This window comes from Penicillium malachiteum (genome assembly GCF_028827825.1).
Source record: "Penicillium malachiteum strain IBT 17515 chromosome Unknown utg000005l:1.0-9002435.0:326005.0-9005861.0, whole genome shotgun sequence".
In the NCBI taxonomy this organism is placed as follows: Eukaryota; Fungi; Ascomycota; class Eurotiomycetes; order Eurotiales; family Aspergillaceae; genus Penicillium; species Penicillium malachiteum.
The window spans coordinates 1,951,586-1,973,741 of NW_026643099.1; the positions used below are offsets into that span (position 1 = coordinate 1,951,586).

The 22,156-nt window shown below is 44.4% G+C and overlaps 7 protein-coding genes across 7 annotated transcripts; 2 read left to right on the forward strand and 5 right to left on the reverse strand.

The window, feature by feature from the left end:
* Nucleotides 1–2,880: 2,880 nt before the first annotated feature.
* On the reverse strand, nucleotides 2,881–4,997 carry N7483_010751 (uncharacterized protein; the record flags this gene model as incomplete). The annotated part of the gene is made up of 3 exons (XM_057094178.1): nucleotides 2,881–3,300; nucleotides 3,359–3,801; nucleotides 3,863–4,997. The coding sequence occupies 3 exons, from the start codon at nucleotides 4,995–4,997 to the stop codon at nucleotides 2,881–2,883; spliced, it is 1,998 nt and encodes a 665-aa protein (XP_056940149.1).
* Nucleotides 4,998–5,789: 792 nt separating this feature from the next.
* Nucleotides 5,790–6,706, reverse strand: N7483_010752 (DUF3716 domain-containing protein; the record flags this gene model as incomplete). Its single annotated transcript, XM_057094179.1, has 3 exons — nucleotides 5,790–5,828; nucleotides 5,905–6,408; nucleotides 6,680–6,706. The coding sequence occupies 3 exons, from the start codon at nucleotides 6,704–6,706 to the stop codon at nucleotides 5,790–5,792; spliced, it is 570 nt and encodes a 189-aa protein (XP_056940150.1).
* Nucleotides 6,707–9,390: 2,684 nt separating this feature from the next.
* N7483_010753 (metal-dependent hydrolase family protein) lies at nucleotides 9,391–11,379 on the reverse strand (the record flags this gene model as incomplete). Its single annotated transcript, XM_057094180.1, has 8 exons — nucleotides 9,391–9,766; nucleotides 9,864–10,023; nucleotides 10,074–10,257; nucleotides 10,320–10,380; nucleotides 10,430–10,531; nucleotides 10,594–10,843; nucleotides 10,902–11,036; nucleotides 11,358–11,379. The coding sequence occupies 8 exons, from the start codon at nucleotides 11,377–11,379 to the stop codon at nucleotides 9,391–9,393; spliced, it is 1,290 nt and encodes a 429-aa protein (XP_056940151.1).
* A 1,377-nt stretch (nucleotides 11,380–12,756) lies between these two features.
* On the forward strand, nucleotides 12,757–13,908 carry N7483_010754 (bifunctional fumarylacetoacetate hydrolase/alpha/beta hydrolase family protein; the record flags this gene model as incomplete). The annotated part of the gene is made up of 1 exon (XM_057094181.1): nucleotides 12,757–13,908. One exon carries the CDS (start codon nucleotides 12,757–12,759, stop codon nucleotides 13,906–13,908), a length of 1,152 nt encoding a protein of 383 aa, XP_056940152.1.
* A 91-nt stretch (nucleotides 13,909–13,999) lies between these two features.
* Nucleotides 14,000–14,519, forward strand: N7483_010755 (uncharacterized protein; the record flags this gene model as incomplete). Its single annotated transcript, XM_057094182.1, is given in 2 exon segments — nucleotides 14,000–14,095; nucleotides 14,109–14,519. 2 exon segments carry the CDS (start codon nucleotides 14,000–14,002, stop codon nucleotides 14,517–14,519), a joined length of 507 nt encoding a protein of 168 aa, XP_056940153.1.
* A 1,854-nt stretch (nucleotides 14,520–16,373) lies between these two features.
* On the reverse strand, nucleotides 16,374–17,593 carry N7483_010756 (uncharacterized protein; the record flags this gene model as incomplete). Its single annotated transcript, XM_057094183.1, has 4 exons — nucleotides 16,374–16,521; nucleotides 16,585–16,945; nucleotides 17,037–17,265; nucleotides 17,453–17,593. 4 exons carry the CDS (start codon nucleotides 17,591–17,593, stop codon nucleotides 16,374–16,376), a joined length of 879 nt encoding a protein of 292 aa, XP_056940154.1.
* Nucleotides 17,594–19,491: 1,898 nt separating this feature from the next.
* N7483_010757 (uncharacterized protein) lies at nucleotides 19,492–20,043 on the reverse strand (the record flags this gene model as incomplete). Its single annotated transcript, XM_057094184.1, has 1 exon — nucleotides 19,492–20,043. The coding sequence occupies one exon, from the start codon at nucleotides 20,041–20,043 to the stop codon at nucleotides 19,492–19,494; it is 552 nt and encodes a 183-aa protein (XP_056940155.1).
* Between the last annotated feature and the right edge of the window lie 2,113 nt (nucleotides 20,044–22,156).

Here is a 22,156-nt window from a genome sequence, read left to right on the forward strand (position 1 = left end):
ATCCCAGCCCTCTTCTCATATTCACGAACCAGTGACGCGTATATTGGTGTTCTCCTATTGCCTTCTCTTCTTTTTTTTTGTTCCACCCCCCATAAACAACAGAGATCGTCCTTCCAAAGCTACCAAGATGCCTCAGGGCGAGAAAAAAAAGAATCACCCATTTCGATATTCCTCGGGATAAAAGTATTGGACAACATGAAAATGACTAAGATTTACCCACGGGCACAAAGAGAATTCATTTGGAACAGAATCACGGTGGAGTAGCACGCGAACCAAAGCGGGACAACAGCCCACCAGCATCCAGAAAACGAAAAAAAACACCCAATGATGACACCTTTGCGGGTATAATAAAAGCCCATAAGAAGACCGGAATAAATACTCGGACCGAATCACCTTAGACTTACTTTAAAGAACTCTACAAGTGCGATCTTGCCGGAGAAATAACGGTCGTAGTAGACAAGTCTAAGCCGGGGGAACTTTATTTTCTCACAAGCTTCTCTGGTAATAAACTAGACAAGCTAAGTGAGCTTCTTCACCGTATCTTTTTCACTCAACACGATAACATTAACTCGGCAATAATATACTTTGCTACAAAAGATGGATCATTAACAATTACCGATTTTTTTATCCTCTGACACTTGGACATATTATGGCTTACCGACAACATCCTGATGAGGACCAGCTGTGTGCGATTTTGGCTTAAGTTGAGATAACCACCCTGCGTCGATTCCTCCTTTTCTGACCTATATCGCAGATTTTAAGTGTTCTTGCATTCATTATCTCTCGGGGTTTATATCATAACTCCCTAGAAAGTTCTAGTATCCTAATGGACATAAATAGAAATCTTAAAATTGGTAAGAGTCAGGTGCCGAAATTTTTTTACGCTACTATTGATAAAGGCTATAGGTTGACTCGAAGAATACGTTTCTTAGGTAAAGACACAGTCTTATAAGGCGGATATACAATCTGTGGGGAATATTGTAATAGAATTATTGCAAAAATATGTGAAGGATGACGGCAAGGTTAGCATCGACAAATTGGACCGTTGGCTATCTGATTTACTTCTAGTTTCTTTCCTTTCAGCGACAACTTCTGCCGACTCTATACAAACTCTCATAAAGGTATATGTCTTATCTATCTAGAAATTTGCTCTCAAATTCTCGCTTACTCTTGAGTCTTAAAGCAACCCCTCATAACTAAAATTCCTTTTCGTAAAGAGGTGCTCGTGTCTCTCGCATGGTTTGCTCTTTACTCAACTCGAACTTTTTGGTTATACACACCGTCATAGATTGATATGTATATTTATATTGTCATGACTGAAGCCACTATGCTTCCAAGTAGCTCAATTCAAAAGAATTTACGGTGATAGATACAAATGTCTTGCTAGAGTGGGATTGTTACACATCATTATTGCGTACAATTTTCTCACTGCTCAATTTCGTTTTCCCTTTAAGTTACAATTGGTACTCAAGTTCTGCTATACGAATATTCTGATCCAGATGCCCGCGGATGATATTCCGTAATCGATCTCGGACTTGACCGACCGAAGAAACTGTCCTTCCTTGTTTAGCCTTCTTATCGAAAAGAAAAGAAAGAAATCTTCACCTTACCCATTATAAGTAATCTGCCTTGGGTGTCCTGTATATGTGATGTCTTATTAATATTCTCGCCAGACAGCTCCTCGGAAATAATAGATAAATAATCAGGGACTCTTTGATAAAGGAATGCTCGCTCATGTCTTCCGAAAGGGATATCAGGCAATTTAGCACCTTCTGCCACATAAATTGATATGCTTAGAATCTATTTTTATTATTAGATATTGCCTTGGTGTAAATTTCAAGCTCCACCCACATAGTTGGTTATTTGTATTATATAATATCATTCTAGGAAAAGCATTTTGCCGTGGTCTGAGCATGCTGAAGTAATAATACGTGGTCGACGGCAATGGTCACCGCTCTTTTCAGCTGTGACACATTGCCCTAATTCCACCAATGACAACAAGAAAATACCCACTATTATGCAAGAGAAAGGAGTGAAGCAAAATTGATTGGTGAGCGGGTTTCCTTGAGGGATCCAATCATATTCTCCCGCATCCATAACAGCTGTGGTTAAAGCGGTCTGGCTATCCTTTTATCGGACCAAAGGGGGTTAACCCCGCGTAGATGGCCCGAAGTCTGCCTGTAGACTCAAAAGCTCAGAAACGATTTCTGCCTGAAAACTAGACCGCTAGGCAGACCGCTCTATTCAGGTAATATAACACTAGTCCTAATTGGGGTAGATCATATAACCTCGGGATGGATCTATGCTTTGAGTCTCTCTCAATTTCCCCCTGAACTTCTCCTTCAACCTCCCTATCTCAAAGCCACTTCTTGAAGCCATTTTTGTATCGTTCAGCAGGTTAGATCTATCTTCCTCAAGCCGAGTTCTGGATTTATCCTTCTTCTTCGAAAATCAATATGCTTAGGCTATGTATATGTGATTAATAAATTAAAGTAATTCTGATAGCTTTGTCACTTTTGCAGTGTCTCACGGCTTCAAGATTCTGAAGGTCAACCAGAGATATAATATTGCGGGGGTAATACTGTATTTAACTTTTCTGCCAGTGTAAAACCGGGTCTACTCATAGAAAATCAGGCAGAAATTGTTTCCGAGCTTTTGACCCTTATATACCTAAGAAAATATCTTTGCTAAGAGATATTAGCTTTTGAATTCTCAGACTATTGATAGAGTGTATGATGACTGAGTTCAAGTCAAAAATTCAAATAGAAAACGCAAAAGAAATAGAAGGGAAACAGCAGGAAACAAATTGGAAAGAAAAGAAAAGAAAACCAAAACTCGAGATTGAAGATTGAAGAATGCAGGAAGGGAAAGGAAATTCATTTAAACGAAGATCTCAGCTCCCTTCGCCCCTACAGTGTCCATGATATCCTTGAGCAGGATGTCAGATCGAGTGATACGGGTGATGTTTTCTTTCTCAAAACCTGCAAAGACCATCCCGACAATAACTCTCTGGGAACCTTCCTCTACCTTTCTCTTGTAGCTGACCATTGCTCCGGAATCCCCTTGTAAAGCGAAGGGCTGTCCATTAACACCAAGCACAGAGTATTCAAGGGTAGGGATTCTGATGGTATCCTTCTCGCTTATCTGAGCTGCAATACTGGCAACCCGGAGTCCACTGTAAATGCCGGTGTTATTCCTAGTGCGATATCCGTGGTGAGAAACTTCCGCCTCATGCAGCTCGAGGCTTTGTAAAATTTCAGCTGAGGCGAACTCGTCGGGGAGAGAAGGTCTTTCATCGAACTAGATATATCAATTGTTAGCAGATAATAGTCGGAGGGATATATATAGAGTTAAATACTTTGTTGGATGGTTGGCGATGAGAACTCAAGTGAACAAGGGCCCAGTCAAGACTTGTGAAATATTTGATGCCACCTTTTGTTAAGTTCAAGTCTTTATACTTGAACCCGGAGCCAGAGAAAACCGTCCCAAGGACTTGATCGTCATTTTTGAAGCGTTCATGGAGGATTCGAAGATTTTCCTCATGCTTCTTTAGTTCGGATTTGTCCTCGTCGTAGTTCTGGCGCTGCTGGGGAGTGAACATCTCAAGGGCATTCCTGAGCTCAAGATCCTTGAACATTTTAAACATCTTTCCATCTTTAATTTCCTGAATTGTTTCCTCGATCTTTCCCACTTCCTCTTGATAAGCAAGTCTGGTGGCGTGATCAACCGGAAGCAGGCGACGAACATCATCGGTTTTGGCGATGCTTGTTGGAACCCCATTTTTATTCCAGTTCTCGATCACTTAATAGCCATATCAGTATCATCAGGCCTAGTCATATAATAAAAAGTTAAAGTCACTTACATTTTTGATCATCATCAGATAGACCAGCAAAGGGCGGAACCACCACATGCCAGCAAGTCAAGGCAAAGGTCCTCCAGTCATCGGAGCTTGGGCTTCGCAGTTTCAGGAAACAACCTAAAGTTCCACTGCCATAATGATTGCGAGATGAAGCAATGGAATCGCCTGCCATAGTCCGGTCCTTTTTCTCCAGAAATCCTTTGAGAAGCCCAGGGCTAATACCTTCGCGGTATCCCCGAGTGACCGGCCTATCCTTAACGATCTCAACAGCCAGCATTTGCAGGCGTCGCCTCTTCAGAATCGAAATAACCTTCTCACGGGTGACGGTCCAGTCCTTCTTGCGATCGACTAGTATCAACAAGGTTGGTGGACAATCCAGGACCGTGGTGCTTCTACCCCGTCTGTAGCAACCAATAAATATGATGGACTTGAGATCCAATTGTGCAAGGAGCTCTTGCAGAAGGGGCTCCCAGTTCCAGAATACATCATCAGTGTGGAGCATAGGATATGTGTTTGTGGGTGTGAACGCCATATTGTCAGCAATTTCAACTGAGCAAGACTCGAGTTCGTTGTTGATCAACAGATTGCGAAGCATTCGGGCACATTTGAGCCAGGTATCATCCACTTGCTCTCTCTCAGCGGGGACAAAAAGGGTCAAACAAGCCTGGGGCTCGGGGTCAATTATAGACCTTCTGCCTATGAAAAGAAACCTCACACCGGTTTGTTTGAGTAAGAATTGATCGAGAATAGTAGTAATCTGTTGTGCGAGTGCCATTCCTTCTGGGGTTTCAATAGATGTCAACTGGAATTTGGGGTGCCTCGCGGGGATGGCTACATTTTTTGTAGGGATGGAGCACAGATAAGGGCCCCCGACCCGCAGATCCTCATTGTGTAGGTTATCGCTAGTCAGTCCGCCTTCGTCATCGCTACTTCCCAAGGACCGGCGCTTTCGTCCATCATCACCAAGCTTCCCATCTTCATCATTGAAGGACCCACTTCGTCGTTTGCTATTATGCCTCTCAAGAGACTCTGTATCTGGCCGATCTCCAGCCATTCGGATAACCAGAGGGGAGGCATAGGATAATTCATGATCGGATCCGCGGGAAGGGGATCGCAAAAGTGTAGAGATGGCAGCCATATTTGATGGGGAAAGGCTCTCGTCGAGATATGGGAAGATGCGAAGGTAATGTGTTAAATGTTTGAAGTTGATAGAAATTAAGAAGACAAAAAAGGAGGTTGAAAGTCAATAGTTGGAAGAGGGAGTTGAATGAGGAAGAAGGCCAAAGTTCGAAGTTAGAATAGTCCGAAACCTTACAAGAGGAAGAAGCTGGGGGATGGAATTACCAGTAAGAGAAAAGAGAGGACCTCGGGGAAGATCATATTTATCACGGGTAGAACCACCTGGGTAAGACCGATCAAGAATTAGACTCGTTCCATACATCAAGCCGCTCAAATAGGTTTAGTCGAAATTTAATCTCTTAGGCTTAGGAACACTAGTATATTTTAATAAATACTGCAAGATCTTATTTAAGAAGCATTTTCAGAATTTCTCTAATATAAAAGCTCTACAGTAAAGTCCTTACTTAAACTTCCGGTTTACTTCAAGCTATATTGCATCTTGACCAAAATGCATTTTCGAACTTTCCCTATTATAACCACAATATAGATCATAAGATTGTCAGTGGTCCGGCGCGTTACGCGTGTAGATATTGGACCACTGCGGCCATATACTCTAGCTCTCACTTGCACGTGGAGATCCTTCCCTCCTCACGCTTCCTTCAATACGTGTTTCTGGCCTTCTTCACTCGTAGACATCCAAATCCAAATCCTCCAACAAAGATCTATATAAGTAAGCTCTGCACAGCCTCGGATAGCATCTCAACCTGTGCTTTAAATTCCGGGGATTGAAATAACCCATAGGTAGCTGGCCTTAAATCATACAGGCCGGTATCCCCGATTGTCGGTATGTCTGGTAAGTTATTCTGAATAGGGGTGGTCAAGCCTACCCACTCAAGAGTATTTGTAATAGAGGAGCTCGAAATCACCTGCTCAAGAGCATTTGGAATAGGGGAGCTTAAAGCCACCTGCTCAAGAGTATTCGGAATAGGGGACCTTGAAACCACCTGCTTAAGAGCATTGGGATCGGTATAATTATTGTCTCCCTGGCCTGGATGGGATGCCAGGTATGCCTGCCGGAAACTACAACGATGCTTCTGACCACCGTAGTGGCAGCATGCGCATTCTGGCATCCCATCCAGGCCGATCACAAGCACACAAAATAAAAAAGGGCCGCAGCCCATCTGACAATTCTTGCATTGCTCCTCACCAAATTTCACTGTGCCCACAAGCTGGGCATATAACGCCTCCACATTGTACTTCTTAAGTGCAATATTTTGGTGGAGCCTTGCCAGAGACCAATCCTTTGTGTCTCGAAGAACCGGGGCTCGGAGTACTGGAAGGTGTTTTAAACTGTGAAGAAGAGTTCCCTTCTTCACTAGGTCTCTGACGCCTAGGCGCCAGACGTGCCTGTCTCGGGCGTCTTCCCAATACTGAATTGTGTTTTCAGTCATGGTCTAAATTTCCATTAGTCTGAGACCGTAGATCATCAATCAAAAGCCTGACTTACTATGGATATAAGGGCTGATGGGGGACGAGAAATGTGGGTCTTAAAAGGCGGATATAGAGTGATGGGAGAAGAGGGATCTCGATCTGAAGGGATGGATATCAAGTCAGAAGAGAAGAGGAGACGAAGAGAGGAATGGGAGGTTATGAGAGAAGAAGGAAACTAGCCTAAACAAGCAACCAGAAGGATATACATACATGAGCAGTAGACCATGAGTAGACCATGAGTAGAGCTGACTTGAAACTGTTTCCAAACCCGGTCGATTTAGCTTAAGTAGACCATAGGCCGACCATACATAGGCCTGCGCTTTGATGGCAGCCTATAGCTGGGCTGCGGTGAGTGACGTTCATATCTCGTGTCCTCTCGTTCTCCTTTTCTTCTTGGGGAACGCGACAACAGGGGCAACCAATGTCATTGCCGCATTAATCGTTGATCTCAAGGCGTATAGGCCAGCAAGTGTGAGGGGTGCTATGGCGATCTTTAAGTCTCTTCCAAGTGCCGGGACTGCTGCCGCTATCAATCCAGCTATCAATTCCGTAGGGTTTGGTTGGCTGAGTACCATCATCAGCAGCTCTTGGGTAGCCTGTTCTTGCATCCTGTGGATCATATACTTTCGAGGGCGGCAATGGAGAACATTCTTAGAAGTTTGAATAATTGAAGTCGACACTTTCAAGATATCCAGTTTCGAGGTATATACAGATATCATACATCGAGAAAAGAAAGAAAGAAAGAAAGAAAGAAAGAAAGAAAGAAAGGGAGAAAGACTGCAAATAAGCCCGACCAGTGCGCGATGGGCTCGACAGATCAATCAATTGAACAGAACATCATTTCCAAAACTAGATGGTCAGCCTGTTCTGGCAGGAAAACGAAGCTAAGGCTTGCATGAGCCCGGCATGATAGGCAATTCTTCTGAGACCGAGGCTGGCTATGTGTTTGGACTCGGGCTGAGGCGCAGGTGACCGAATGATAATGATCATCCTCAGAGGCCACATAATGGTCAGTGATTCTGCCCAACTTGATGGTATTGTATCATTAACCGGGTGTAAGGAAAGCAAATTATTCAAGATGCGATCGGCTCGGTTTTGTGACTGCTCAGTGATAGCTTTCTGGAGAAGCATGAGGTACTGGGCAGACTCACCTGAAAGATCAGGGAGCTTGGATGCACTCGATATGAACACTAGCACAATTGCATAAGCCCGAAGTAGACAAGCATCGACGTAGTTATGTATTCGTTGCTGTCCTTGACGACTCGCTCTGGTAGAATCGGCTGAGGCTGACAGTGCATCGTTCAAGAGACCGGGCAAGGCTTGATCAACAGATCTTTCAAATGCGGCTTAATGTTAGATCACGTGGTCTGTATAGTTCAGACCAAGGTGCCTAGGTAGATAGCTCTCGACGTGTCGGGGCAGACTTCCCCTCCGCGCGCTTCCCCCCATACATGTTCTTTCCTGTAGCTGTTCCAAAGGCACACCTCCTAACACTTAAGCCAATGACAGCTTTGTACTAGTCTATTAATGGCGGCGAGCTTTTGGGTGGTAGAACTGGCTTTGGTGAAAAAGGTATATGCGTCGCGATATACGCGTACAACCTCATTGTCGTAAATAGAGGTGGAAAGAAGAAGAGTTCGTTTGTTCCCAGGCGCGACTGTATTGTAGCAAACCACTCTCTCGCCTCCGATGCAGGATCAGAGATTGAGTTCAACGATTCGATTTGGTAATCTGTGTGTGAGTGAGAGTGTCCCAAGATAGCATCTACTCAATATATGACTTGATGCAAGGGGCGAGCCAAACAAACAATTTTATGATAAGAAAGTTAGAACAGTTGACAACCTGTCTTGGTTGTTAGCAAAAGCTTCTGAGCTGCAATAACTTACCAAGTACTCTAGCATGGATATCCTAGTTCATAAGCCTATCATACAGACCATTGTAGAGATCCCCTACCATAAGCTTTTTATGAGTTAGCCAATACCTAGGTATAGACAGAATCCTTCGTTAAGGAATGCCAACTTTATATAGGCATGCGAGCTATACAGTAAACAAAGTTATATGTTGCTTTATTGTATAGAGTTAATTAAAGCCTTTTATAACTCATATAATACGCGACAATACAGTCTGCGATACTTGATCCCAGGATCGCGTGACTTTGTTCGATTTGCGAGATAGACATATCCCACGGCCTTAGAGAGGAGATTAAGTACAGACTCTGGCTGGGCACTACGTAGAATAAATATTGGGGAAATATTCAAAGGAACCACGGACACGGCCGCCTTGAGAGGATTGAAACGAGAAGCTATATACAATCCATGGCATTATATGTGAATCCCATTATTCCGACATAGTTAGAGGCCGTTGTGAGCTACTATGATGGTCTGAATATAGCCGAATATCGTGAATAGTAGGGCGGCAAGAGGGGATTTCCCAACGAATCAAAAAACCGGATCAGCAAAAACATACAACAGTCAGGATTCGCATGTGGTCACCCACCATACTACTAACTGACCGGCGTGTGGCTTAAGTACGGCTGAGCGGACGGGAAGCCCTGTTCTCCACACCCTGTGGTCGTATGTGGTTATAAACCCATATAAGAGCAATATATTGTAAGAATTAGAATTCTTCCGCCTGAGGTATATATAAGGTGAGCACTGTACTGTGTATTGCTAAAAGGGAGGAGGAGATAATGAAGGAGCATGGGAAGAATAAGAGAGGATTTCAGTAGTATGAATATATAGCATTCAAAGATGGAATTATGAATGCCAGTATCAGATAGGCAATAGACATGTGTATCCAAGGAAAATAAAGGCGAGCTGGAAAAGGAGGAGGAAACATGAATAACTCAGCATTCACCTGGGCAGTCATACAGACCTTAATTCACGGATGCTTCTTCAACATTTGAAGTTGCCATTCATGGCTCAAGAAAGAATAGGACGTTGTACTTGCATATGACTCATTTCATTCGTCATAGAATGAATACCAGTCAGACCCTCCGTGGGAATGACATACTCTCCAATCCCCGCCTTATAGACCATCCCATTGATCATTATGATGTTAAGAAGGTCATGATCCTGTAGTATGGTTATATTTTTCAGTGGATCTCCATCGACCACAAGACAGTCCGCATATTTGCCAACCTTGATCTGGCCCATTTCATGAGAGCGCATGAACAGCTTAGCCATACCAAAGGTTGCGGCTATAATAGATTCATGAGGTGTGAAATCAAAGCGCTCCACAAAGTGTGAAAGCTCTCGCGCATAAGTACCGTGAGGCGTCCAAGCGAATCCATAGTCACTAAAAGGAGTGTCAGTAACTCTCTTCATATGTCTGACGGGCTGTGAAAACTCACCCTCCTGGCAAAACCACGATTCCCCTGCGATGCATCTCTCACATAGCAAGGTCGGCCGCATCAAGCTCGCGCTGGTAACCTCCTTGCTCAGCCTTTTCCGTGGAGTAGCCAAACATGACAGCATCATGGAGCGTAGCAACAAGCCAATTGATGGCAGGTGCCACGATGATTTTAGATTTCTTCTTTTCAAGTGAATCCATTCCTGTCAAAGTCAGCCGCGTGCAAGGAGGACTCAAATTAAAGGTAAAATACCTTTTTCATCGATATAAGATGCATGATAGATGACGTCCACTCCGTAATCTACTGATTGCTGGACAGAGTCTCTGGCTCTTGCGTGCGAGCAGACTCGCTTATTCATTTTGTGTGCCTCATCCACACATGCTGCTGTGTCCTCTAGGGTGAAATAGCAATCCTCCGCATCTCGAGTCTCCGTGATCTGAAGATAAGTCGTTAGCACGGGTAGGTTCTCCGGAGGCTGTACTAATACGGGTGTCTCACCGATTCTCCAGACATTGAAAGCTTTACTTGATCCACTCCGAGCTCGATATGTTCACGGATCCTGATTCCAGTTAGCAATGTCTAAACCATTCCCTTATCATTCGTCGTACACTTCTCGCATTTCCTCAGGGCCATCAGCATACGCAGTAATCCCTCCAACTAGCTCGCCACCTCTTCGTGCCATTTCCTGACCATTAGCAAGAAACGGGGACCTGGAATGTCCCCAGAGTTTATTGCGTCTCGAATCACAACCTCAAGGCGCTTTTTGGCTGACGCAGCTCCAAAGCACATGGTGTACCCGGAATCCAAAAAGCATTCAGCACTTCTGGCGGTAAGAAGAGTATGTTCTTCCACACCGAGAGTTCCCAGCCGATCTAAATCACCACCATTCCAGGTAAAATATGTGTGCGCATCCCCCAATCCCGGCATTAATGTACGCCCCCTTCCGTAGGAAACACGGACACTGGGATCTGCCAAGAGTGTTTCTTTATTAGGGACGTCACCCACATGGGAAAATCTTTCGCCTGTAGAGACTACTGATTAGCATATAAATCTCGCGGTGGCAGTGATGAAATAACATACCTACGATGAGGACATCTCCTCTGTAAGGCTCCCGGCCGGTGGCCTCCAGAATCTCAACATCCAAGACAAGGACTTTCGATGACTTATTTGTTCCAGCGATCTCATATTTGACGGGCTGGAGCTTTGAATCAAGATCTAGCTGCTCAATTTATGTGACATTGCGTGGTGGCCCATGATAGGGGTTGATTAGGCAGTCCTTAGACATCCAGGACACATTAGACATGGTGCATTAGATGTGAGAAAAATGAGATTGATAGAAACAAGCCTCTTCTGTTCGTTTTGTCTTTCTTTTTTTGTTCAATAAAAAAGGGGGGGGGAAGGAAAATTTTTATTTCAGTGTTCGGTCAAAGGGAATCTTTTTCATATGTGATTTAGGTCCTGTAGAAATGGTGAATACAACATTTGAGGGACTTCCCCACAGGACATGATCATCCACCTTTGGGGTTGAGTGCGCACCAATCGGAGCGACTTTCTCCATGTTCTCGGACTTAAGGTATCAATGCCCTGTTCACTTCCTCTCTCCCTTCTCCGCGCTTCTCCGCGTTTGAGAGATCTAACCAAATTTTAAGTTTGGCACGGCCGCATCTTTCAAAGTTTTGATAATAACTTTGTCAATTATCATAATGGGTTGGTTCAGTCTACGAAGCCGACTAAACGGCTCTACGGCCTCTACTATACATGTCACAAACTTCAAACCTGCCACCGAACACGTTGAGCATGTCGAAGAAATCCATCTTGAATATTCACTTCAGAACTTCTCTATCCCTGACGCTGATTTACCCTTTATTCCGGCCGGGGTGGTCCGAGGCAAAAGGTTAAGCCTCTCAAACGGTCATCAAGACCGGGCTTGGATTGTGGTGGACAGTATTGTCTACGACTGTACCAAATTCATCGACAGCCACCCAGGGGGAATCAGGAATCGATTCAAAGAGATTCCAAGATACTTTGGACCCTCTAAGATTCGGTAGTATAATACAGATTATCCTGTCTGGAAATTCCTGGTTATAGGGAATTTGGAATATATAAGCAAAAAGCACATGTATGAATTGAAATGTTCTTGCTACGAGACATATAATGTCATCGCGTAACTTCAAGTTCAACTTGAAGTCGGACTTGAAAGCACTTGAGTGGAATTAAACTTGATATCTAGAGGCTCTAAGGTTTACCTCCAAGGCTACGGTATAAATTTTGAATATTACTACATACATATTCAAGTTCCAGGTTCAAATGTTCAAGTGAGCATCTTTCTCGTTATCAAATCCATAATTATTTTCGCATTGCGTGCCCAGCTGTTTGCGTATGTCAACGGTAGGTGCTTGGGGGAGGGAAAGAAGGAGGTGCCGTGGAAGGTGACATCTACAGGAGATGGGGCCTATGGTCCCATGTCAACAGCGTATTACTACCTAGGGCTAGTAGTAGTCAACTGGTCCAAATAAAGATGGAGGGCTCTCCCCCACTTAAATCTTTAGTCTCCAGCGCTCCTTGGTAGTATGATTTCATCCCGAAATTTGGATGGACGATGCCAACACCATCTCGGAGATCACTAATGGCACCGCGTCTCCGCAGGGGCGACAATGGATACCGAACCAGGTTATGAGTGCGTGCGCTTTTTAAGGCCGACAGGAGTTCCAAGGTTGTCGCTGCGAGAGTTACTGTGATGCGTGGGGATACATGGGGATACATGGGAATACGAGGGGAATGTCAACCTTGGAACCTTGGATGTCGGGGACACCTCCGGTATATATATCTTTTTGCCCCAGGCCTGAACAGCTTGAGATTTATAAAGCTAGCAACCTCAAATCGAAATTCTGGCATGCAAAGATTTAGCCTCCTTAACCTCAGCAGCTATTCTAAGATGACGATTAACAACCTCACCAATTATGTCGCCTACCAAGAGCCTGGAAGTGGCCCCCGAATCGGTCATCTCGACTTCAAGACATCAAAAATCACTCCGCTATCCTTTCAATCTGGCACCCCATTGAAAAGCCTTTATCAAGTCATTGGGATCGGTGAAAAGGGAGTGAATGCATCCGGTGAACCATCTCTCTCTCTTTCCAGCGTGAAGCATCTCCCCCCGATTTCCGGTCGTGATGTGCTCGTGGTTGACAAGAACTATGTCGACCACGCGAAGGAGTTCAACTCGTCGGGCTACGATGCTAGTGACAAGATCGATCAGCCCACTCATCCCGTTATTTTCACAAAGCGTGCCACTTCCATCATTGGCCACGAAGATCCCATTCTCCTGCACCCAAAGTTCACCAGCACAGTTGACTACGACGGTGAGATTGGTATCATTATTGGCAAACCGGGATTCCAAGTCTCCGAAGAGAATGCGTTGGAGCATGTATGGGGTTATACCATCATCAATGATATGACCGCGCGAGAGCGCCAGCGTGATCACAAACCATTCTTCCTCGGAAAATCACCCGATACCTTCTGCCCAATCGGCCCTATCGCTGTCCCGAAGGAGAGCTTGCCTGAGAACCTGAAGATCCAGACTTTTGTGAATCAAGAGCTACGCCAGGTGGCCACCCTTAATGAGCTCATCTTCAACATTCCTACTCTCATCACTACCATCAGCGCAGGCCAGATCTTGCAAGCCGGCGACGTTATAGCCACTGGTACACCATCGGGCGTGGGCTTCGGATTTAGGCCTATGAAGTTTCTTCGCGCCGGAGATGAGATCAGTGTGTCCGTCACGGGATTGAGAACGTTGAGAAACCGTATTGCAGCTGCAGATGCTGTCAACACCACCTCGACGTGCGCGGAGTCTTATATTCCTTTGGCAAATCAGAAGGCACCTGAGAACTCTGGATTGACGAAAGTGAGCGGGAAGAACTTGTTCTACCAGCGATTGGGTCTAGAAGCTGGTCCTCCAGTCTTCTTTATTCATGGACTGGGAGGGTCCTCAAGTTACTTCTATCCTCTTATCGCCAAGCTACAGTCGACACACTCCTTGCATCTCCTAGATCTGGAAGGACATGGTCTCTCTGTTGTCAGCACTTAGCACTCTTTCCATTAGCTCTTTCGCAGATGACTTCTACCACTTGTCAAAAATAACTGGTGTCGACAAGGACGTGACCGTGATTGCTCACTCAATGGGATCCCTAGTGGCTGTCAAGCTCGCTTTGAACCATCCCACGCTTGTATCTAAGCTTATCCTCATGGGACCTCCCCCCCAGCCCGCTTCCAGAGTTAGTCAGCCAGGGATCTTACTCCCGGGCTGCTCTGGTTCGGAAACATGGGATGTTGTCCGTTGTGGATACCATCGTGCAAGCCGGAACATCGGCTCACGTCCAGCTCAACAAGCCGTTGAGTATTGCGGCGGTGCGCACCTCGCTTCTCAGTCAAGATGCTGAAGGGTATGCCAAAGCTTGTGCGGCCCTTGCTGGTTCCGCAGCCGATGCCATGGATGTCAGATCTCTCCAAATGCCTGTTTCTTTTGTCACCGGTGCGGAAGATAAGGTCAGCCTGCCAGCGCTATGTCATCAATACCCCGAGGAAACCGGAGGGGGTCATGTCGAGGTGCTAAATGATGTGGGACACTGGCATCTGTTTGAGGATGTGGAGGGAGCCGTGAAGGCGGTTTTGGCGCAGATACAACAATTTATTTGTTAAATTACTTTCTTTCGCACTGTTTTATATGGGAAAAAGTTGAGAAAATTCTCATAATTAGCCTAGGTAACTTAGAAAAGAATCATCTTCACTGCACTAGTCAAATGTCGCGACGTTCCAGGCTCAGTCAATTTGAGTGGATGCTTGTAGTAAAAATACATATGTAAAGCTCCTAAGGCCTGCCTATCGTAAACACAGTACAAGCTAGCACTATACTCAACTTTCAAGTTGATGCAAATGTGTAGTAGATAGTGCATATGCCCGCTGGTAGGTGTCAGTCCCGAGGTCGAAACATTTTGAATGATGTTCGAACATTCTTGAATATTGAAGTGCTCCTCGTATCCATGTGTCATGCACATTTGATCTATACATGAGCTACTATTAGTAGATGTTGAGTGTTGCGGCCGATTTCCAATAGGGGCCGCCCCAGAACATAATAGATCATAGTATTTGTATGCCCGAGCATAAAGGAACCTTGAATAATAGTATTGTTCTCAAGTTTTCTCCCCAGCATATGCACCAATCTATGACAGCACTACCGGAATCTGAGCCATGGAGGAAGGTGGTTCAATCATGCTGCCTCAAAAGCCAAGTCTACCTGGACAGAAGTCCGCTCAAGTCCGCTGAAGTCCGCGCAGGTCCACTCTACCATGCCTGGGACTCAAATCTCAAATCTTCGATAGATGGACCAAGGGAAGTGCAAAATTTTGGAATGCGGAGAGCATATAATGTGGATTCGGGGGTAAACTGGTCAGAGTATGTAGTCATTGGTATTTACCTGGTTGTGTAGATAGCTCTACGTAGCCTTTCCCCGCATTTCAAATTCATGCTGTGGGGATCTCTGTTTCAGAAATAGTTAATAGGAGGTAAGATTTCAAGGTTCCTTGAGAAATTGCAGTGTATATAATCCCTACATACACTTCATTAAAAAGCTTAAGTGACTGAGCAATCTTTGAGGTTCAAACAGTTGAAGTTTTGATCCCCGGCCAGGTACAATGGACTCGAATGACTTTGGAAACAAGAAATCTGAAGAAGCAAACAAGCCTTCTTCATCCCACTCAGATCAGCTTTATCATGCAAATCTTGAACGCCTCCACCCTGTCGGTGGACATGTAGACGACAGAAGTCAACCAGCCCTTCCGGTTTATCATCGCACGTTTGCCAGTCCCTCTCCATTGGGATTGATATCATTTGCGACAGGTATGGTGCTTCACCCCTGGTAATTATATACCGACTAATGTTGTAGAAATCTTCCTCATATCCCTGTTTGGGCTGCAAGCAAGTGGTGTCACTGCACCGAATGTGATGGTTGGGTGCCTCCTGACAGCTGGGTATTCTTTTGGGTTCTTGGTGTCATTCCTTTCTTGTGAGTAGAAGTACCGCCCTTATTGACTAATTCGTTGGAGTTCATAATTTGCAGACTGGGCTGGTTGTGCCGGGTTATGGGGCAGTGGAATAACCCCGATCAAGCTCCCGACATTTAACATGTTTACGTGCCAGGCTGTCTGAGCTGCCAACGAGTTCAAATAAATAACGGTTCGACTGAGTAGTAGGCTTCATAACGATGATGGAATGATTGCCTCATTCAATCATGATGCGTTTTTACATTGGTTCAATCCTAGTGCGGACAAGATTTCTAAGAGACATGTATTTAGCAAATTATCTGATAATGCAGCGGAAATGTGACTTACTTAACCATCCCAAGTCAGACCCAAAAAGCGGTTCTACCAATTCCTTTCCATATTCTACACCAGAATCACCAGAAAAATAACACACTGCACTGTTGCCCACGGATAGAGCCATCTTGGGCTCCGTTTGAACGTATGACTCCAAAGCCAATGGCCAGCTTGGGTTATTTTAAGCCACCAGTGAGGAGTAGATATCAGCCGCCGCTACACTTTCCATCACCACTGCGGTCCCTCTCAGCTTGACTCCAGGAAGATTAACAACATCCCCAGCTGCAAACATTCGTGGAATGGGACCGTCTTTTGAACTAATTCGAAGACTGTCGATTTGAATCAGTTTCAGTTTCTTCTCTGCTTGTCAAATCCAAATACAAAATACCCACTGTGCATCAATATTGATTGTTCCGTTGATGATAGAGGAAGGTGGCAGGAATTGCGAAAAAGGGTTGGAGGATGCTGTTGCCATGATAACCATGGCAGTATGTAACCGATTTCCATCATGTAATTTGACGTAGGATGTCCCATCTGGCAATTCTTCAACATCAGCACGATGGTTGAGTAAAACTTTAATTCCTTGTTCCTGGAGCAGCTTCAGTGTTCTTGTCTTGAATTCTATCGGTAGCGGCTCATTGGAGAGCAACTGATCCCGCGAATGGACCAAAGTAACCGCAGTGCCGGGGTAGTGTGTTCTGATCTTTCCGGCAAACTCAACACCCACGGCGCCTTTGATTCCAGGACGATTAGCTTCTCGGTGTAATAGATAAAGATTTCATGTGAGCATTTCATCTAAAAGAGAAAAGAGGGGCATTCCGTGGGGATTTGGATTTCAACATACCTCCTCCGACAACCACTACGCCGAGCTTTTTGGTGCCAACAATCTTCTTGGTAAATGCTGAAGCATCTGAAAGGTATGAGGTGAATCTTTTGCACCTCGGAACAACAGGCCATGGGCGCCGAAGACCTGAGGATATGATAATGTAGTCGTAGTCAAGAGGCTTTGAGGTGCCTTCTGAGCCCTGGTATATCAATGTCTGACTCGTTGAGTCGATGCTTGTAACGGTCCCCTGGACAAAATTATATCTAGGCGATTCAACACAGAAAATCCTTGGTAAACCTTCCACATAGTATCCCTTTTCGCGGGGGAGATATGGGCTAATGGCGCCCCAACACTATGAACTAAATCACGAATACGCGGGATCAGTCCATGTTATTGTGACTTTTGCCTTTTCACAGAGTCTCTTGAAGACTTACAGAATCCGTCTCTCTCATCAACGATCGTGATGTCAAAACTTGTCCTGAAGAGGCGTCTTGAAGGTGACTGTAGTCTGAATAAGAAGCAAATGGGGGTGGACGACCATCTTTCAAGGCAGTTAATGTGAGAGTTGCAGACATGCCCGCGTAGGAGCACCCCACAATCACAATAGAGAGATATAGCCCCGAATAAGCGGATAAAATGTTATAGAACTATAATAGCCCTGGAGAGGCATTTGCTTACGTTTTGCTCGATATGTTTTCTCGTCCAACACATTTGGTACTAACCAGAATTACTTCAAGATTCATCTAATAGGATTACGACCCTAAAGCATAGGTCAGTGCTACCATAAATTGATTTTTTCCCGTATAGGACTTGTGTCAGGTAGAAAGGGTTACGGGGATACTAGACGAAACATGGAAACTGTGAGGAAGGGAAGTTCTATAGGCCTGTCCAAGGGCTATCATCCACAGGGATCAGTGGTCCGATCTATAGACCACGTGACCTATTAACTTGTAATGCACAATAATAAGAAAGAGGAGAGTGGAAAAGAGCAAAGGAAGAGATAAAACTACCTAGATAAAATTAAGTCAAACAAGGTAAAGCAGAGGTAAAACAGGATAATTCATGATGAACCAAGTCAGAAAAAAGAATTTCAATGGCTTTAAGGACTGCTATGTTTATCTCAGTCCCTATCCCCATCGGCATTATCACCACTTCCATCGCCATGATTATTGTTATCTTCACTATCTTCATCACCATCATCAACCTTGTCAATTGGAACAAGGCACTTAACATCTCCATCATCCGCATCCAATGTAGCGAGAGTCATTTTTCATCTCCAACTGTAGTGCTGCTTGGATTCATGAATCTTTTTCTGAATGCTTGAGAGTCGCCTTACTCCGCTAAGCACCTGTCAACGCCCAGATTTCCTCTGAAGAAGGCTAGGCTTCAAGATCTTATCTGTTTGGTCTCTTGCTTGGAAGCAAGTGCCCAGAGCGACAGGAGGCTCTTCTTGCTTTCCTCGGCATGGTATCAAATGGAAGAGAGGAGTGTTCTGGTTGGCATAACTGATTTATACGAGCCTTTTCCTGATCTTTGAGACTCCATTCCTCTTTGCCATTTGTGATATGCTTGACGTAACATAACGTCTCCATCCAAACGCTCCATTTGCGCACGACCCTTACTGCATGCTCCTTGGACACCTCAAACCACTCAATATGCTTTTTATAACAGCCTGAACACCTGGGCTCAAATCTCCGGTAGTTCATAAGCTCCAAGTGTATTAATTTTTCAACACGCGCAATATGGGATAATTGTTGTTGATCTGGCGAGCTCTCACTCGATTCCTTTGACAGATCCGGATAATGTACCCCCATGCTTTTTTTTACACTATTCGTCCCACTCTTTCAGTCGGTGATGTGCATTTTGTGACCGGCGAATCTTTAAGTAGCCGAAATTTGGCTGTTGCCAAAAAATGTAAATTGAACCTTGTCGTTGCACCTCGGTCTTGTTGAGAGGTTCGATTAGAAGTTTTGCTAGCTCTTCTGATACCGATCCCGTCAATCTTTTAGGTTTGTAAGGTTTGAGCTCTTGAATTGGATTTATAAACTGTGTTTGGATATCTGTATAGTCCTTGGACAGAGGAACAGAGTGCTGAAATATTTCGGTTTTTGCTGACTGGTGAAGGAGAGAAATCCAAAGCACAAGGGTCTGTAATCGCTTATTCTGTGGCAAAAAGACCGATTTGAGGTCGTACATATTGGAAAATTCTCGAAGCTCCTTGTCCCAGGTTTGAATTTCTTTCAAGGCAACCTTCCGGTGAAGATGACAGAACGAGATATGCACCAGCTGCTTTATTTTTGCCACACACAGTTCTGTATTGAAGGACAGCATGCTCTGGAGCTGAGCTAAATTGTAGCTTGTGACATGACGAATCTTGCATCTCCGGCCTTCAGACGTCAGAGATAGACACTTGCTGTTGTCTGCCAGATAGTGTGAGATGATGCCAAGTAGAATCACTCTACAAAGCGAACTTCTAGTCAGACTCTTCTGATTTATGTCTGGGATAGAATTGAACGATTTGTCTTTTGGGGTTTGAAAGTGTTTCGTTATTGCGGCTTTCGACAATTTTCACAAGTTGTAGGGAAAATGGTTGATTAAACGCGTTGGAAGCCTCGTGATGGGTGTTGTTTGTCTCATTCTCATGATCGTCATGATGGGAGATGTTGACTCCTGATCTTGGAAGTTTCTTCAGTCTAGGATATGGGAAGAAGGAGTTATTGATTGGTTTCACTGCCTGCAAAAGGGCTTCTGGGCGATCGAATTGGATATTGATATCTCCCACATTAGGCAACGAACAAAGTTTATCGTTCATTTCATGGAATTTTTTCTTATTCGACAGAGCTTTCAATATGATTCCGTTCGAGTCCTTTGCTGAAGTAGCCGTCGAAGTTGTTTCACTGAATTTTCGCGAAGTCTTTCGACCACGAACCCATTCTTTTTGCTTTCGTTCGATTAAAATGAGTAGAGTGCTATTTTGGCGACTTGCAAAGGACGCTCGCTGTTTTGAGCCATCTGGATTTGACATGTGGGAGGCTTCGCCGCTCGATGTACTCTACAATTTCAGGGCTGTCGATTTGGCATGCTTCTCACTTCCAGAGAAACTAGCCCTTTTCACTCGACTGTTAACGGATAGATTGGATAATGGTGGTCTTCTTGACCTCACGGCATCTGACTTTGACTCATCATGTCTATTGGGTTCATAAGTACGTAGTCGTATTGACCCAGTCTGAGGCATTAAGGAATTGAGGGCAGCCATGATAAAATGAAGTTAAATATTAAGTACCGAGCTAGTTGATGTTCTTCTAATGTATGAATTCATAAAATGCAATATGAGGACAATAAATTCTAGACGAGCAGAAAATTAAGACCTGTCCCTCTCTTTTCTAAGTGGGAATAGGCAGCAGCTCTGGATATCTACCACAGAGAGCTGAAGCGCTCAAGGCTCAAATCAGCAGGCGCATCACGCAAGGGGTTGTCGGAACACAGCCTCTAAAGGTATTCAGCTTCTTGGCTATAATTAGAGTAGTGAGGGGTAGAGATGGTGTGCTTGAAAGACTACATGCAGCTTCTTGCATTCCTGTAAGCGCTAGGAATGGCAGCGGAAACCCCAGTGCAACGTGTTCTCTACTCCTTACTCAAAACTACCTAGCTCGCATAAACACTAACCAATAGTTTCTTTTGAGCAAATTCCATATCTGAGACCAATTTTGTATGCTTGTATTCTCGGAGTCAGCGGGTTTCAAGTCCAATAACAAGATCAAAAATGAGGGAGGGCAAGGCTTTTCGACCTTGAAACTAGGGACAGAGACGAAGCCTCTCAAGGTTGACCTGATATACAAATCAGCATTTTCACGGAACTGAGAAGAACCGCTCTAGAGCAATTTACCACCCATCCAACAATGCTTCTCTGTTGGCGCGTATGGCTGATCTCGATCTTTTGAAGCGAATTGTTGTGGGGCTTCCCATCAACGTGGGGTTGCATCGTACCGCCTATTCCATATGAGCTATTTAGTAGCTTGACTATTAAATAGGTATTACTACTGCCTTTTAGAATATACTTTGTTATATTAAATTTATCTTACCTTGTAGTTCAAACTTTTAAAATAAAAATCAACATCTAGGCCTAGATAGAAATTCTACAATTATCCATTCACGAAAATACACAAAAGCAAATCATGATGGAGTATTTACATTGTCTCAAGACTAATGATGCCACGTCAGCATTCATCTTGAGGTGCAAGAATAGTGGCTTTCAGGACATCTAGGGGAAGAAACTGAAGAGTAAGGTGGCAAGGGCAATTTTGTGGATCACTTGAAAAATACAAAAACATACAACAGTTCCAAGGTCACATCTATATGGTTACCTAGCGCCCAAGGTTTGGCATGGGTGGCTGGCCTCTATTTAGCCCTCTTCAGGGTAATTCGCCGGATGTTCTGGATACACAGCTGAATATTCTCCACCCTCATAGCCAGCCTCTTGCGTCAGTGTGTACAATTTTGTATTATTTGCAAGTTCTTGTTAGCGAAACTAGGAAGTCCAAATTATTTTGGGGGAATTTCTGAAAATAAGCCGCTATCAATCTACACACTAATCTGCCAGCCCCTTGTCACGGCTATAGGCCTGGTGCAAAGACGATAAAAGTGCAAGAAGTCGCGTATTCAAGTTTCGGTGGGATTTGGTCCCTATCCAAACATTTTAGACCCTGTCCTCCTAGTCTACCTTCCTAGTCTACCTTCTTAGTCTATCCTGCCACTGAGTATACAACTGAATTATGCCGACCATCATGCTTGCTATGTCAAATACTAGCAGCATGACTTTACTCAAATAGATTATTCTTTCGCAAAGCTTAGCTGCCTGTCCTATCAAGGGCCACTACCTTTTAGTGATTCCCCTAGACCAGTCATAGACCAATTGGTTGACAACCGAGGCGGAAGACAGAAGTACGGCGAGAATGGACACACACCGTCCAAAGAGATACTGTAAGCATCGACAGGTCATTTGTGTTTAGGTTGGACTCACATTGCTCTGTAGCCAGCTCCTAATGGTATGGTTTCTCTTTCTCTGTCGTCTCTTTTTGTTTAGATTTTGCCCCGAATTTTTTATTCAAGGAGCCAATTTTTGGCTGGTTGTTATATAA